The 17453-nt window shown below is 41.1% G+C and overlaps 1 protein-coding gene across 1 annotated transcript in view; it reads right to left on the reverse strand.

Moving 5' to 3' along the window:
* Nucleotides 1-460: 460 nt before the first annotated feature.
* The window catches only part of Frmpd4 (FERM and PDZ domain containing 4), a 251040-nt gene continuing 234047 nt past the window's right edge, over nt 461-17453 (reverse strand). Inside the window, 6 exon segments of the mRNA XM_041639946.1 lie at nt 461-1642; nt 1644-1855; nt 3430-4719; nt 5134-6192; nt 13250-13388; nt 17147-17329. Of these exon segments, the coding sequence (XP_041495880.1) occupies nt 533-1642; nt 1644-1855; nt 3430-4719; nt 5134-6192; nt 13250-13388; nt 17147-17329 (3993 nt within the window). The 3' untranslated portion in view covers nt 461-532.

The raw sequence follows: 17453 nt of genomic DNA on the forward strand, positions 1-17453 counted from the left end.
AAAGTTAATTTATTATAGATATTTTCTAATAATTCATAATAGCTTCTTGAATTTTAAATATCCTTTTGCTAGTTCCAATGCTTAAAATCATAACTTTTAAAACACAAGAACTATTTTATATACATTTTGATTTCTTTTCTATTTTTTCTTGTGATTTTTACTTCTAAATATGAATGATAGGGTCTCTAAGTATCCACTTGGAAGGAGAGGGAATAGGATTCATTGTTTTCCTCTAATATGGTAGAATTTAAAATTTCACATCATATGCCTGGAGTTTTGACTATATGAAAAATAGCCAAATGCCATCATTTTCTCATATATTCCTTTTACATGTAATATATGTATAATATAAACAGAATACATCTGATTGGGACATTTCAACATTTCATCAATGTAACTTCTATCTCCTATTTTATATAAAATAACAAAATATACAGAGAGAAGAAAGGAGACATCTGTTCATTGTACACAGAAAGTAAAGAAAAGTTCATGTATGGCTTTGCAAAGGTAGATTATGATGTGACTTTCATATTTATTTATTTAAAAGCATCTTGAGAGAACGTGTTAGTGTGCTTACAAGAGCGGCCATGGTGGTTGAATGTCGCATCGATAGTCCAATACTAGGATCCCCAGTGGTCTTGCCAGTGGCTGCCTCAGCAGCTTTCAGGAGACAAATATAATTTATGACCACTTCATCAATCTTCGCTACAATTTCCTGCCGCTGTGTTTCAGAGTTCACGACTTTCACCAACTGCATACAAGCTTCTGTTAGGCAACAGAGCACTTGAAAACTGGAACTCATAGCTAAAAGCATCTCTTCCGGGCTTTTCTCGGCCATTGCCATTTTTCTACAGGCACTTCCCAACTGTCTGGACTCAATGGATAACAGTTGCTTATACTGAGAAAGTGTAAGGTCGTATGCTTCAGGGCGTGATTCCTCCCTCTTCGCCTTGGTTGCCCTGACAAGGCAGAGCACCTCATTGGCATCATTCTGGGCTTCAAGGAACCCATCGGGCATTCCATATGTGGTAGCCTTTAGGGCATTTATTCTTGCAATTTGGGCATCAAATGCCAGACTGCTGAAGTCCAAGTCATCTGGGCCACTGGAGTCTTCTGTCCAGACCTTCAGCATTGGCCCCCTCAACAGTTCTCCTTGTTTCTGCAGTCCAATACCCAGAGATGACTTGCTTGGTTCCTGCATGGCTTGAGTTATCTGTGGTCGATAGAGGCAAGAGACCTGAAGGGTGGTCTCTTCCTCCTCTTCCTCCTCATCCCCATCTTCATCCTGCCCTTGGTTCAGAAAACAGTAGCTGAAGGGTCCTCGGCATCTCCAGTTGCTGCCCTCCAGCTTCCGCAAGGGTAGGGTCCTATACAGCTTTGAGTCTTTATGAGACACTGGGGACCTTTTGTGAAATTTTCCCTCAGAGATAAAGTGCATCAAGCTTTGGGAAAAACTTTTGGTGAGCTTCTTCCCCAGGGGGAGTTCTGTTCGTCTTTCTGAACTGGCCTCATGTGCTTCTGTGATACCTGGATACTTCAAGCTGACTGCACCCTTGGTTCTCTCTTGGAAGGTCTCCAAACCTACGGGTCCTGAGAGGACACTGCTGCTTTGTCTGAGTGCCCTCTGGCTGGGGGGTGTCTTGAGGCTCCCCCCCTCTCAGATCCGCTGGCCACCAGCTCACAGCCTCTCCAAATGCCTGGTTTGCTTGGGAGAAATCATTAGGGTCTTGATTTGGGCTTGGCACCTTTGATTCCAAGTGAATATTTGATGGTAGCAGGATGGGATCAGCTTCAGAGTGTTGAGACCATGCTGAAGGCATGCCTCCTTGTCTCTCCTTCCCAGGCTCTGTCAAAGCTACACTAGGGGTAGTAGAAAAACAGAGAGGGTCGTTAAGCATTCCCTGGGTGAACATTTTCACTGCTGCTTTATTCGATAGCTGTTATTTTTCAAGGGTCCATTTTAAAAGAGCTGCCATGTGTCAGGGCTACCCCACTTCCCAAAGATTCCTCCCTGACTTCACATTACAGCTTCTGATGTCAACATATGGCAAGAACTAGTGAAGTCTATTACTCCTGGACCTACTGGCCCAGATGAACTTGTCTAGAAATCTGAAACATTTGTATAGAGACAATTGCATTTCATGAATTTTCTTGCTCATGGTATGTACCTATGAAAGGTTAGACATATAGTTAGTAAATAAACATTACACTGCATATATTATTCCAACAAAATTGAGATTGAGATATTTAAGTTCCATCTTAAGGGAGTTGGCTTAATTGTGGCACAGGTTACCATTTTTAAGTGTCCAAATTGAATTCTTGCTAATTAATTCAGCTATACCTGTTTTAAAGGGACAGCATGAGTTGTGACATTTGCTTGGTATAGCGCTTAAGGTCAAGACACTAGACAAGTTACTCAACTTCCATAGAAAAAAGAAGCGGTCATGTGAAGAAGAGCAAGAGGTAATGGAGGAAAAGGTACTCTGCAAGCCATGGAGGGTTAAAGGGCACTGTTTGTATGATTTAGAGGTGACCGTGCTGCTAGACAATAAGTTGGGTAACATTCACAGTCAACTTTCCCAAGGCAGCCAAAGCTAACAGTGAGTTTGGGGGAGAACTAGAAAATCTTCTGAAGACTCTTAAGGATATTATTTTAAAGGTAGAACTAGAAATCAACCTGTATGAGATCTCAGTAACCTTTACTGGCCACTATGGGTAAAACACTAGTGTCAGAACAGGAAACATTAAGAGCTTCTACTTGGGTCACCTGATGACCAACCAAATAGGCCAGGAAGAGGGTGAGCCTGCTGGGTGGTCGGTTAGGGTGGACACAAGAAGTGTCTGTGTTATTAATTCTACTTGATATAGATTTAATTTGAGGGGCTCGTCATAACCCTTTATATTCTTCCCAACACTGATGTCCATAAAAGACATGAGACTATTACTTTAGGGAAGGTGTTCCCTAAGGGTGAGAGAAGAATCTATGACTCTGCTGAGACACAGAGAATCTTGACAAACCTCCAGCCTCCCTTCATGTCTGCTCTATATCCTTCCCTAAACAACACAACAGCAAGACTAGAAAGGGGTTATCTCAGCAAGAAGGAAATGAAAGTTCCATGTGACCTTAAGCAATACTATGTTGTAGGCGGGAGTCATATGGGGACCTCTACACTAAGAACTCAGAACAGAATTTATGACTTCATCAAATCCTAAAGTAAGAGCAAAGCAAGATTATTATGAGAAAACCCTATTTCCCACATTGTTCCAGATTGAGAAGTCACTATTTATTGCCAATGAGTCAATGATTGCTTCTTAACAGCTCTGTGGCCTCTTTTCTACCTTTTACTCTATACTTTTAGGTTTGTTGTAAATAAGGTTCCCTGTGTTCCTGGCACATAAAATAAAACACTAAATCCATCATTGCTGTACCTGTGGTTTCCTTAATCTTGGGCAATCGATGGCATCCATCTCTCAAAGTGCCAAACAGGGGGTCGGCATTAATGACTGTGTGCAGAGCAGGCACTGACATGCGCGGGCACATTCCTTCTGTCTGTGGGTGTAATTCCTTGAAGGTGGCTCCATGGTTGGGATGGCCAGGGACTCTCTCATCCGGTGAAATATAACTCCCTCCTTTCCCAGAAGCATCTGGAATCAGGTGCTTGGCCATGGAGGGGCAGAGGGGCGATTCCACAGGAGTGGCACAGGTACTACTACTGCTGCCTGGGCCACAGCCTGTGTCCACTGAAGAGCCTTGAGAGCTCTGTAGAGAAAAATGGCCCTCACTCTGCAAGGATGACATCCGCTTGGCCAAATGGTAGTCACAAAGGCGGGCCACGCTATCTTCAGCCTCAGGAAGCTTAGTAGCATGGTCACAAGGGGGCGAATCAGCATCTTCAGGGTTTTCTAAGTCTTTGGCTGAGGCCACGCAGGCCATGTCTGTTAGGAAGCGGTCCCCTTGGTCAAGTCCTGAACTGTCATCAGCCTCTCCTTCCACAGCACCCTCATCCTTCCCTTCGGCCTCCCTGTTTCCCAGACCCGGACCTCTGGGAAAAGTTTTCATGGCTGGTGCTTCCACGCCGCTTTTCTCTACCACTCCACTATCAGAGGCCACATACCATCTTTGGCTGTCCTTGCGAAAGGCAGTTCTTTCCAGGTTAAAAGTGCTGAGGTGTGGACTGTCTCTCGAAGACACAGTGCCAACTTTGCCTTTGGTGTCCTCCTCCATCTCTGCCATTTTGGTTCCTTGCTGCTTTTTTCCTGGCACATTCCCACTCAGGGAGGCTTTGCCCTCTCCCTCAGCAAGTTTGCTTTTCCTTTTGCTGGTACAGGAATATGTCACTGACCCCATATGCAGTTTGCTAAAATAGTCCGTGACCGACTTGGTCTCCATGGTTTCTGGCTCCATTTCCATGTGGTCTGTATGAAGAATCTGCTTGGAAGGCACAACTTTGGGTGGGAGGTCGGTTGCTGGGCGAGCAGCCAGGCCATGGGAGGACTTTGGAGGCAAGCCCACTGAGGGGACCTTGGAGGTGGGGAACTCTGTCTGCTCTTCTGCCAGAGGGTGATAGCCTTCGTGAGTGGCCAAGAACATGCGGGAGAGACTTTCCGACTGCTTCTGGGCTGCGGCTAGCTCAGAACCCTCTGTCATTTCAGAAGAATTAGTCTCATTGCCCGAGTCTGATGAAGACTCAGGGCTATAAGCCCGCAAGATGGCTACACCTGTATGCCATAAAAAACAAGAAGCAGTTAATGGCTGGAGCAGAGGCACCTAGAGACATGCAAGAAAATGTGACTCATTATTATTACAAAAAATGAAAGCAAACAACCACAATGACCAAAATAACAAAATAAAAAAAAAGCAAGATGTTTTTCCCTTTTCAATAAGGACTCTGATTTTATTGCACAGTTGTTCCAGAGAAGGGGAGGGGCACCGTAATTTATTTTTAAATTAGCAACAAAGGAAATCACCTAACACAAAACCCCCATGATGATATATTTACGGATCAGCATATTTATGGAATGGGACATGTATGAAATGGAAAACATCACAGAACAGGACTCCAAGGACAAATGGCTCAAAAGGATGAGATGACAATGGTTATCAGTGAATAAATGTAACAATGGTGAAAGAACCTGAACTGTCACTTTTCTGTTGTTCTTCGGAGAGAGCTTCTAGGGCTTCTAGTGTGGAAACGACAGCAGGGTCCAGTCCCTTCTCACACTTGCCCTCTGCGCTGGTGGGCACAGCATCAATGAGGGACACAGGAATCTCCTCATTCTGTAGGCCGCTGCTTTGTTCCTTGTCCTCTTGGAAGGATGTCGCCTGGCTCTGAGTGTCCTCCTCATCAGAACTGTCTCTAAAGCCAGGTGGGGGAGCAGCGATGGCCATGTTCAGAGAACGCAGGAGGAAGTCATCCTCATTGTCATCGCCTTCTGGAGGAGGCAGGGTCGTAAGGTCAATGATGTCATCACTTGACCCGGACAGGTCAAGGATGGCTGGTTGATTCATCTCACCCACCACAAGGTCCTCCTCGCAGCTCACCTCATCTTCCTCTTCTGCATCATCAGTGTTTTCTGCGTAACAGATGTCATGTAAGAGGGGCTCCTCTATCCCTTCAGGGGCTTCAAAGTTCTTCACATCACCGATGTTTGCATATACAGAATTTGCCACAAACTGGATGCTGTCTGTGTCCGGAGTGAGGTCCAGGTTTTTCATGTCATTGGCACTGCTGATGTAGAGATTCCTCTGCTTCTCCAGCATTTCTGGATTCTCGTCTAACAGTCTTTCATAGCCTAGAGTTGGGGGACTCATGCCATCATCCAGGGCAAGATCTCCAAAAATAAAGGACACTTTAGCTCCTCGTGGGGATTCCTGTGCTTTCTTAAGAGTGTCTGGTCCTGAGAGGGTCAGCAGGGACCGCTGAGCTAGGTTTCTGTAGTCAGCTTCACAGGGGGCATCTCCTGGCTGAGTCAGTGGTTGGCTAAGTTCATCAGAATTGTATGAGTTGTCAATGTATAAATGCCGGTGCTCTTTGGGACATAAGGTGCTGTCTGGCATCTCAACTGTCTTCTGCTTAGAATCTATATATGTGATTTGGGCTTCTTGTTCCCCTTCGCCAATGAAGGTGGTCATCTGGGGCATACAGTTCCAATCAGGGCCAAGGACATTGTGTTTGCCTTTATTTTCTGTTCCTAAAGAGAAAGAATTAGGTAGATAGGTTATTATGCTGTATGGTTTTAGGGATGGTAGAAGCTCTGTCTGTCTGTCTGTCTGTCTCTCTGGTATGCAGTATATACATATGTGTATATGTGGGTATGCTCAGCCATGAGTGTGCACATGAAAACCAAACAAATGACTGCTATCTAACTCTATCATTTTTCATCTTATATTTTCCAGTCAGGGTCTCTCACTGAACCCAGAGCTTGGTGATTCAGTTACTGGTGACTCACCAGTAATTCTCTGGGGTTCACTTTCCATTGTTGGGGTATAGTTGTAGACCACCAGACATGGATTTTCCTCATAAATGTGAGAGAACTATGGAGATCCTTGTCTTTCTCATAACTCAAGGAAGAGGAAATCCATTATCATCTTTCACCAAGTATAGAATGTTAGATATCACTTCACAAAATAAATGAAATAATTTCTGGGAATTATTAAAGGAATATTACCTTTAAAGACTATAAAAGTCATTTTACATATTTCTGTTCATAGACATTATTGAGGCCCAATAACAGTAACAAGGGTAGAATTAAAACATCATCCTCTCCTCCAAAATGCTAGTTATTAAATAGCAACTCTATTTTATGCAGTGTCAATTTGGTTAAGGGCGAGTCTCCTAACCAAGGAATCTAACATCTGGAGCTTACATCAAGTAGTGCCCTATTTGGAATGCTGGGTGATGTACTAACACTGTGATAGTACAAGCCATTAAATTATGAAACACAGGCTGGGCGGTGGTGGCGCATGCCTTTAATTCCATGTAATTCTCTGGGGTTCCTTTCAGCTATTTCTGGTCATATTTAATATTTGGGCTCATTTCAACATTTGTTTGCATCATGAGAACTTGCGAAGATTTCCTTGATGTTTCTCACCAATTAAAATTGCAAAACACAAATTTAAATATTATTGTGTCATTTGCTCTTCAAGGATGTTTTAATGTGGAACTTACATGTGGAGATTTACTCTGATATTTAACAAGAGCAAAAAGTAGGTCATTCTGTGGCTATTGTTGTGTCGATTCCTGAAGCAACATTCTGAGGAAAATTCAGAGCCCTACTATCTTGTCCTCTGTTTTTCAGATGTCCTCAGTCCCATATTTGGGGCATACTGACCTCAGGTGTATGTGACAGTGACATTTGGAAAAGAAAGTCAGTTTTACTAGAGTAGTGTTTTGTTCTTCACAAATTATATAATGTTGTGCAATAATACACTGGTCATATTTGCATCTTACTTTGCAGTCAAACTGTCAACCCTGTTTCTTCAAAAACAATAAATAGATCATGATACTTTAAGTGTGTTTGTATGTGTACATGTGTGTATATGTGCACACACACATGTGTACAGGACTGATTGTTGCCAAGAGACAGAATAATTAGCAGAGCTTCATTGTAACATGGCCATAAATTTAGACAAGAATTTGGCAAAGACTTTCTAGAAAGAGGGTCAAATAGTAAATATTTGATGTTTCTGAGACCAATTTTAACATAATAGTAGCCAGAGATGAAAGATACGTAAACACATGGGAGTGTGGGTTGAATGGCAGTCGGCAGTCTCTGAAAGACATGTCCACTTGAAAAATGTTTCTTTATTGAATGTGTTGCCATATTTGGAAAATAGTTTTATTTACTTAATTAAGGATCTTGATATGAGATTATCCTGAATAATTTGTGCAGTTTCTTAATCCAGTGGCAAGTAGCTTTAAGGCAGAAGAGAAAGAAAAGAATCTGGGCCACACAGGGAAGAACTGAAGGCCATGTGAAGACACAGGCAGTGGCTAGAATCACTGTTCTAACCTCAAGGAATGCTGGCAGCTATGAGTGATAGGAAGGAATAGGAAATATCTTCACTTAGATCTATTGGAGGAAGCCAAGATATGTCTACACCCCTTGATTTTAATCTACAGCTTGATTTTAGACCTCTGGCCTTCAAACAATGAAAGAGTCAATTTCTGATTCTTTTTCCACATCATCACATTTACAATTATTTCTTGTCAGAACCTCAGGCAAGTGATATAATGTATATGGCTTCATTTCAATAAAACTTTATTAATAAGAACAGGAGTCAGCCCATTTGTCCTGGTTTTCTAACTCTTGAGTTTGAATAATAATTATTCTAAGTAGGTCAGAAAGCTTAGCACCAATTACACGTATTTAGAGTTTTCTAATGCTAATAAATGCATATGTATGCAGGGTCAGGGATTTTGAAAACGTTTAAAGGTAAAATTTCAAGATAGGATAAAAATGTTAGCTTATAGGTTCTTATAAGAAGGTATTGAATAAAGCCTATCTCAACTTGAGATAAGAAAAAATACCTGTGCTCCATTTGGGCTTTTTTCTACAGTGTACACTATTTACCTTCTTGGAATGGTCCAGGAGACCTAGAAGACTCTGGGATGGGAATTGTGGCTTAGCCTTCACTGAACTAAGCATGAAGTGTAATGACTAATCTCCATTGTTGACTTTCTGATTTTCCAGCCTCCGGGAGACCCGCTTACTGAAGGTGTTTACAAAAAGGTGTTAACAGTGCAGGGGAGACACAACCTGAATGTGGATGACAGTGTCCCATGGGCTTGGGTACCAAACTGAACAATAATGACAAAGTGCTGAATGCTAACCTAGCAGTCAGTACTCTTGGCCTCCTGACTGTTGATGTGGTGTTCTCAAGTGCCTCAGGTTCCTGCCCCCATGCCTTCCCTGCTAGGTTGGACAGTATCTTTCCCTGCTGTGTTGGGCAGTAGCCTCAAACTGCTAGCCAAGGTAAACTTTTCCTTAAGAAAGTTTGTGTCAGGGATTTGTTCACAGCAATGAGCAAGGTAACTGATATCCGAACTTTGCTCTTTATCTTTCCTCTATCTCAGGAGACCTTCTGGGAATTTCCAAAGCAGGGGTAGGGGTACTACTACCCATTACAGCTCCTAAGTATCCTAGTTCACCTGTCAAGAAGTAACTTAGGGCAGCAAAGGTTTGTTTTCGTTCTAGTTTACAATCCATCACAGACAGCGGCAAATCAAGGTGACAGGATCTAATGACAATCTCTTCACAGCCAAGAGCAAAGAGCAATGAATGCATTGCCATTGCTAGTGCAAAGAATACTTCTTCCACTCTATTTTATTTATTTATTTTTTGAGACAGGGTTTCTCTGTGTAGTTTTACAGCCTATTGTGGAACTCTCTCTGTAGACCAGGCTGGTCACAAACTCACAGAGATCCACCTGTTTCTGCTTCCCAAGTGCTGGGATTAAAGGTGTGTGTCACCATTTCCTGGTACTTCTTCCATTCTTATACAGTACAGTACATAAATCCTGGGAATGATACCATCCACAGTAGACTCAATTTTCCCATGCCAATTAACACAATCCAGAAAATCCTTTCCAGACATGCCCATAGGCCAGCTAGACAGCTCCTCATAGGATCTCCTTGTGGTGGTTTGAAAAGGAACAGCTCCCATAGACCCATATATTTGAGTGCTTAGTCATTGGGGAGTTTCACTACTTGATAGCCACTAGGAGGTGTGGCCTTGGAGTAGATATTGCTTGTTGGAGAAAGTATGTTACTTGGGGCAAGCTTTGAGGTTTCAAATATTCAAGCCAGTATCTTCCTCTTTTTGTTGGCTGTGGATCCAGATGTAGAACATTCAAGCTATTTCTCCAGTACTATGTCTGCCTGAATGACACCATGCTTCCCACCATGTTGGCGATGGACTAAACTTCTGAACTGGAAGCCTTCTCCAATTAATGCTGTTTTTAAAGGCGTTACCATGGTCATGGTGTCTCTCCGCAGAAGTAGAACATTGACTAAGATACTCTCCTAACAGGTTATTCTAGATTACGTCAAGATGACAACTTATTTTATGTCCAAGGCCTTAAGCCTTAGGCAATCTTGATGCAGGATCAAACTGAGAGCTAACTGATTATCACACTTAAGACCCAGGCTATTATTCACCTTAGGCCTAGTGCTTCAACATTTTGTTCTTTCGGTGGCTTGTCTGTGCCACTCCGTTAGAGTGACGAATGTGTAGAGAGCACATATCTGTACCTTCATTCTTGCGATAGCGTTGAGCAAGATCACTGAGAGGCTAAACCTTTATTCTTTCTCCCAGTAATAATGCCTTTAACAACTAAGTCATTTTGCCTCCCACTTTCAACTGCACATCCCATCATGTGTTACTAAGAGCTGGACAGCAGCAAGACTTCTATAACCATTTTTAGAGTGGTCAGTTTCCTTTTGTTCTTGCACCTGTAGAATTTCAACAGCTTATGGGGGAAAAAGGATTTATTTTCTGGGTAAACTTTATGATTTGAAAATAAAAAGCCAGACACCAGTTTTCCGATGTGAAAAGATTGCATTAAATTGCCCTACTGTTCTTTGGAATCTCAAAGGTCATTGTTGAATGGCTGTAAATCTCCCTCAATGAAAAACATGGTTGTAAAAATGTTCACCACAAGACTCTCTGTATGTACTTACCACTTCCTTTTCATTTTGTCCTTTAAAATTTTTTTTGTTATGTGACCCAGGGGATGGAACTCAGAATCCTGTGCATGGTAGGTAATTGTTTCACCACAAGCTGCATCCTTGGCCCTTTCATTTTCACTCATTTATATCTCTCAGGGCTTCTCCTCTCTGTATTTCTTTGACTTTCATTATTATTTTTGTATCATCCCCCAATGACTATTATTAGAATCACTAAACATCATTTTAAGCATTGCACACAGATATTTTTCTAATTCTTACTTCCCAAGCTAATTTTTTTTAGTCGAATTATGTGACTGAGGTAACTCAAACTTCAAGAATTTTGAAAATCCATACCACTTAAAGTGGCCTGGAAATTAAAGGTGCCCTCAGAGTATCTTTCTTTCTTCTCTTTATTTCTTTTGGTATGGCTGTCCCTTATCCATGGCTAAAACTCCTTCTGTGTTTCCCAGCTATCATAATAAACATTACACAAGTCTACATGTACAGATATATATATATATATATATATATATATATATATATATATATATATATTATAGTGAAGACTTATGTTTTGGGTTCAGTTTGAAAATGAAATAATGTTTCTTTTTGCCTTTTAGAAATAGCGAAAATGATTTTGTTCTCAAGAATTCTTTATACATACATACATACATACATACGTGTGTGTGTGTGTGTGTGTGTGTGTGTGTGCATGTGCACACTATGGCAAGCATGTACAGGGCAGAGGACAACTTACAAAAGTTAGTTCTTTCCCTCCACCATGTGGGTCCTGGAGATCAAACTCAGAAAGGTTTAGCAACAAGTGCTATCTTATCAGCCTATAATTCCTTTTATTTCTTCTTCTTCTTCTTCTTCTTCTTCTTCTTCTTCTTCTTCTTCTTCTTCATCTTCTTCTTCTTTGTCTTCTTCTTCTTCTACTACTACTACTACTACCACTACTACTACTACTACTACTACTGTTGTTATTATTTTGAGACAGTCTTCTTGTGTAGCTCTAGCTGACCTGGAATTTTCTACGTAACTAAGGCTAACCTCAGACTTGTGGTTATTCATAATAATTTTCCACTGAGTAAATTCTGGGTACTTGGATTACAGGTGTGCTACTATGTCTAGATGGCAGATCTCAATTTTCTAAAAACAGAATTCCTATTTGTGGGACCCTTGATTCTAATTGTTTTCATTGTTCAGTTCTGACTTGCATCGTAGCATCTCTTAGCTATACTTATTGGGCATCTACTCAGTCAGAAGAAGATGAAGACTGTGGAAAAAGTCACGAAACAAATTATAACAACTTAAACTCACTGGAACAGCTAATTTAACACCTATGACCCTCCTTGACCTTACTCTGGTATAATTTTTGTCCTATCAAGTGGCTGGCATGAACTATGTGATATTTTTGCCTTATCATATGGCTACTAGGTGGTGCCAGGGTAGAAGAGATTCCTTCTGGAACGTCCAAGTTCAAACTGTGTGTGGTGACTCACACTGAGAATTCCAGCACTCTGGAGGCAAAGCTAGGAATGCCATGACTTGAGGTTAGCCTGGGACATGGTGAGTTCCAGGCTAGCTTGGGTTGTACATTTTGTCTTCCTAAATAAATGCATACACACATAAGTAAATTTGTGACTTTATAAAATGTCAAAGCTGTAGTCTAGGATTTTAAAGGAAGAGACACTCTACAGCAGGGGACTTAATTCTCAGGGTTCTGGCTAAATAAGCGTGGGGCAGAAAAAATGTAGTCACAGGACCATGACAGTAGCTTAAATGGCAGAGTGTCTGTCTAATATAGAAGACGAGGTGAGGATCTGGGTTCTATCCCACAAGCACCAAGAATAAAAGAAAGAATGGGAAAAGGACTGTCAAGAGTTCACAGCAATAAAACCACTGTCTTTGAAGTGAGTGCCTGTCATTTCCAAGTTACATTCCAACTGCAATGGGTAAATCAGCATGTTGTTTAATTGTTATCAATGCCATCAGTTCTTAAAGGTTCCATGTTATATTTGGATATTACATTTTTTATAGGTGCAACTCTAAATTTTCTCTTTTCTTCATGGTAATGGGGATTGAAACAAGGGTCTCACATGTGCTAGGCAGACATTCTACATAATTTCTCTCTCTCTCTGATCATATGTGTCTGTATATGCAGGCATGCATATGTCATAGTATGCATGTGGGGGTCAAAGAACAGCTGTAGGTGTTGGTTCTTGCCTTCTACTGTGTTTAAGGCAGGGTCTCTTTCTTGTTTGCTGCTGAGCTGTATAATCCAGGCTAGCTGGCCCATAAGCTCTCAGGGATTCTTTTGTCTCTGCCTCCTATTTTGTTGTAGGGGCACTGGGAACACAGACATATATTATGTCTAGTTTCATGTGAATTTTGAGCATTGGAACTCAGGTCCTCATGTTTGTATGAAACACACTTCCCATCTCCCCAGCCCTTGGAACCAGTATTCCTAAGTATAAGACTTTACTTTTGAATTCTGTTCCTGATTACTATTGTTGGCGAAGTTCTCAATAGTTAGGTACGAGGGTTAGTAATTCATGAATTTAGGAAGAAAATACCTGTGTCCTGTGTGCCTGCATTTTTCTTGTTGGCCATGTTAAATATTGATCTCCTGGAGTCCACAAGCAGCCGGTAGTATCCAGCCGTCAGACAGGCCAGGTTCATGGCATCTGATGACTCCATAAGGAGTATGATGGGCTGCAAAACAAAGAAATGCACAAGAAAGTAGTTTTTATTAAAGTATTTCCCCATATATAAATACAGAGTATTTATAAATGCTTATGAACTGTAAGCAAATGAAGCTACTGAGTAAACATTGCATTGGAGAAATATAAATGAGGGGGAGAAACTCAGAGACAACACAAGGTTGCCTTACTGCGAAAACCTTTAGGAGACATGATTGTTGAAGCCTGTTGCCTTCACAAAGGGGTTGACATATCTAGCACAAGAGCTCTGAGAGAAACAGGGGACCGACCTAGCCCGAGTCACACTTTTAAGTAGAGAGGAGTGGATTAAAGGTATTAGAATCAATGGGAAAGATTTTCTGCAGAGCAAATGAGAATGCACCCGTTCTCTGCAGCAGGAAATATGACCATAACAGAAACAACATAGAGTTCACATATGCTCATTGTGAATATATGCACTTAACTTAAAATTCCCTTCCAACTCATTCTAGACAAAAAAAAAAAAACCCAAGTACCAAGCTCCATGAAACATTGGTTTTCTTTTTACAATAGCTAAACGTCTGAAGAGTAATAGTTAAGGCTGCTATTTTAGTTACCAAGAATTAAGCCTATGATGTGAAAACATCAGGAATATTAAACTTGAGATTCATGGGGCTGAAGAGATGTCTCTGGTGGAGAGCTAGGACTGCTCTTCAGGGGCCCTTGTGTTTGGTCTCCTACACTTCTAGTTGGTGGCTCCCAACTGTCTGTAACTCCAGTTTGGGAAAGCCAATGTCCCCACTCCTCTCTCTCCCTCTCCCCCCCCCCCCTCTCTCTCTCTCTGTGTGTGTATGTGTGTGTGTGTGTGTGTGTGTGTGTGTGCATGGGTGCACACATACAAACACACACACACACTTCAGAAAATCTCTTTGAAAATGTAAGATCTTTGGTGAAAATGAGTGTTCAAGAAAAATGAAATGCAAGTCAGAATTGAGACTGTCACTGTGTGGAAAGTGTCAAAGAGCTGAGTAAAGATTGTTTCTAAAAGAAGTTGTAAATTTCCACAAATGTAAACTAGAGCTGAGAGCTGGGAAGAGGCACTGTTAAAACTGGAAGCAATGAGCTTGTAAGAGGCCATGTATCTTGGGTATGGAATGAAATGCTGATAGGATAATATTTCTCATTGGCTTGCAAGGATGTGTTCTTGTTGGAAGAAAGAGCAAAGGATACAGAAATGTGGGAACAGAAGAAAGCAGAGAACAGAAAAGATCAAGAGAAGAAAGTGGCTGGTCTCTATTTCTCACTCTTAGAAGTAGTACACTGGCCAGGTACTGTGCCCTTGATTATTGGAACAACACTTGCCATCCAAAATTCATGAACTGTCATTTCCACCAGAACTGCAGTCCCTGCTTAATCTTTAAGCCATCCCACCATCATCAGTCAGTCCAGAGATGAGACCTGTAGCTGGAAGTATTTTCTGTCCTGCTGGCTCCCCTGGACTAGTTTTTCTCTGGCTGCCTGTTCCTGAAGTTGCTTATGAAATAACCATTCTAAGGCTTATTATCAGTTTTATTGTTTAGCCAATGTCTTGGGCTTCTTACTGGTTAGCTATAACTATAAATTAACCCATTTCTATTAATCTGTGTATTGCCACAGGCTGTGGCTTACTGGTGCAGCATGTTACTCCTTTGTGGGCTACATGGCATCTCCTCAGCTCTGCCTACTCTCTCTCTCTCTCTCTCTCTCTCTCTCTCTCTCTCTCTCTGTATCTTTATTTGAACTTCTCGCCTAGTTTTACTCTGCTAAACCATTGGCCAAAAGAGCTTTATTCATTAATCAATAAAAGCAACACATATATGGAAGGACATCCCACATCATCTTCCCTCTTGTCTAATTAAAAAGATTTTTTTAATTTTAACATAGTAACATTATATATAACAAAACAGTTCTGTCCTTGTCTTTGTGAGAAAATAGAAAATACCCATCTTCATTAAGTCAAGAGACCTTGGACATCTAGACATCTAAGGAAGAAAAGATAGCTAACCATCTGACTTATGATACCAATATTCTTTGCAGGGTAAAAATCTTACTACCTTAACATCCATATTTCCTTACTTTTCAACATAGTGGTAGACTGACTCACTGAAAAATCAAAGTTGGCATTGTTGTTATACTATGGCTCTCTCCTTCTCCAAATCCAAGCATTTTGTTAAAAGAAAAATTCAGAGTTTCTATCTCATATCAGAAGACCCACCTGCTTCTGAAAATGGTCTGTAGGATATTCAAGGCCTTAACCTAAGTTGGTTGCCTCAACACTGCATAAGAGATAATTCAGGTTGCCAGCTGTCTCTGTCATTTCTTGCACCTTTTTGAAGTTGCTTGCTTGCAATTCTTGCTTACTCAGGTATTATTAATTTCCTTTTCATGTCTTTGATGGGCTGCCTGTTCCATAGTTGGTCATAGTTATTTTCCTCTCTTAACTTAGCTAAGACATTTTTAGTATAAAACTTAGACTCCTCAGGTTAGGATAATTATTTAAATAATCTTTGTTATTTGCTAATCTCTTTAGACTAGGTATTTAGTATACTTTTTCTGTTTGATGTTGTTCATGTTGGTTGTAGTTCTATTTTTGTATATGTTTTCACCTTTTCTTTCTCCTGGACAATACTTGATAGTTGTTCTTATTGAATATGGTTTTGTATTAGGTTTAGAACCCTCTTGTTTAGATAAAAGGAGCAGGTGCTGTGGAATTCATTCAACCAATAGCCTTTTGGTAACCAGCCCATTATGGCATGGTCTGAGGTACTATGTGTGATTTGATAAGTGCAGACCTTTTTTGCTTGCTTTCTTGGATGGTGTTTGGAATTCTGTTTGCAGCTTCTAGTACCGACAGAGCAGAGGACCACAGCTCTCTACCCTTATTGCAAGTATTTTTCCAAATAAATACTTGTTATCCATTATTCTGGGCTCTTGTGGACTTTCCTAATTGTGTTTAAAGAGACCATTTCCACGATCTCCTCACTCAATTCTCTTTGGGACACACTATTCTTATTACTAATGACAACATCCAGTTCCCATCCATTGTGTATTTTCCCTACAATGTGACCATTTCTCTCAGCGTCTTGGACCATGAACTACCAAGCATCTTGCCACACTTGTGTTTGTCTAAGAAGCCAGTTGGAGTCATTTGGAATTAAGGGCATGGCATCATGTGAACCTCCATGTTCTCGCTATCATGGTAATCTCCTGCTGCAGAGCATGCTAAAACATTCTGATGTGCTTTGCAGAAAATCTCTATAATCACCACAGTGTCCCTTAATCCTTTTTTCCAACTCTGCCATAGTGGGAGTGACATTAGGGCTGGGTATCCCAATTTAACCAAAGAGAATGAGAATTTTAATACATCTAGGGGAGCTCTTGCTGATTCCCCATGTGAACAATCTAGTCTAGAAGTCAAATGGGAACACATTTTCCCTGATGTTATATGATCACCAGTATTCTATAATCAGAAGGGCCCGAGAGATGATGATTTGCTTTTTGTACATAAATGAGGAAACTGTGCTCTAAGAACTGTATCAACCTGTCCCCAAATCATACAGCAATTTAATGAGGCCTAGAGTCCCTGGACTGGAGTTCTCTAGATTTATTGTTCTTTTTTCTTTTTTTCTTCTTTGCAATATGGCATCTTTGAGACCCTGCACACATCAACTCTTCCCTGCATGTGAGTGCCATTGATGTTATCAGAAATGATCTGTTCATGCCAGGACCAAGGGTCAACATCTGAAAGCCTACCTTCACATCTAACACGTGCAACTCCACCCTCACCAAGCTCTCCTCTTCCGTAAACATTTCAATCCTGTTGACGTGGCTGAAGTCCGCTAAAAGAGCCACCAGATTGGTTTTGGTGTTTATGACATGGCTTATGCCATAGCAGGGGCCAACCAGAAGAGTCACTTCTGAGCGCTTCTCTGCCTGCTGAGGGAAAGAGAATGACAGAATATTTCAATGCCTGGACTTCTGAAGCACTTTGAAAATCTCAGTCTGAGAGTCTGTTTTCATAAGATCACATTGTTTTCTTTAGAAAGTTTTTCTGGGTCAC

The sequence above is a fragment of the Microtus oregoni genome, unplaced genomic scaffold (assembly GCF_018167655.1).
Source record: "Microtus oregoni isolate MIOR12 unplaced genomic scaffold, Mior012 000061F_ref0000440, whole genome shotgun sequence".
Taxonomy (NCBI): domain Eukaryota; kingdom Metazoa; phylum Chordata; class Mammalia; order Rodentia; family Cricetidae; genus Microtus; species Microtus oregoni.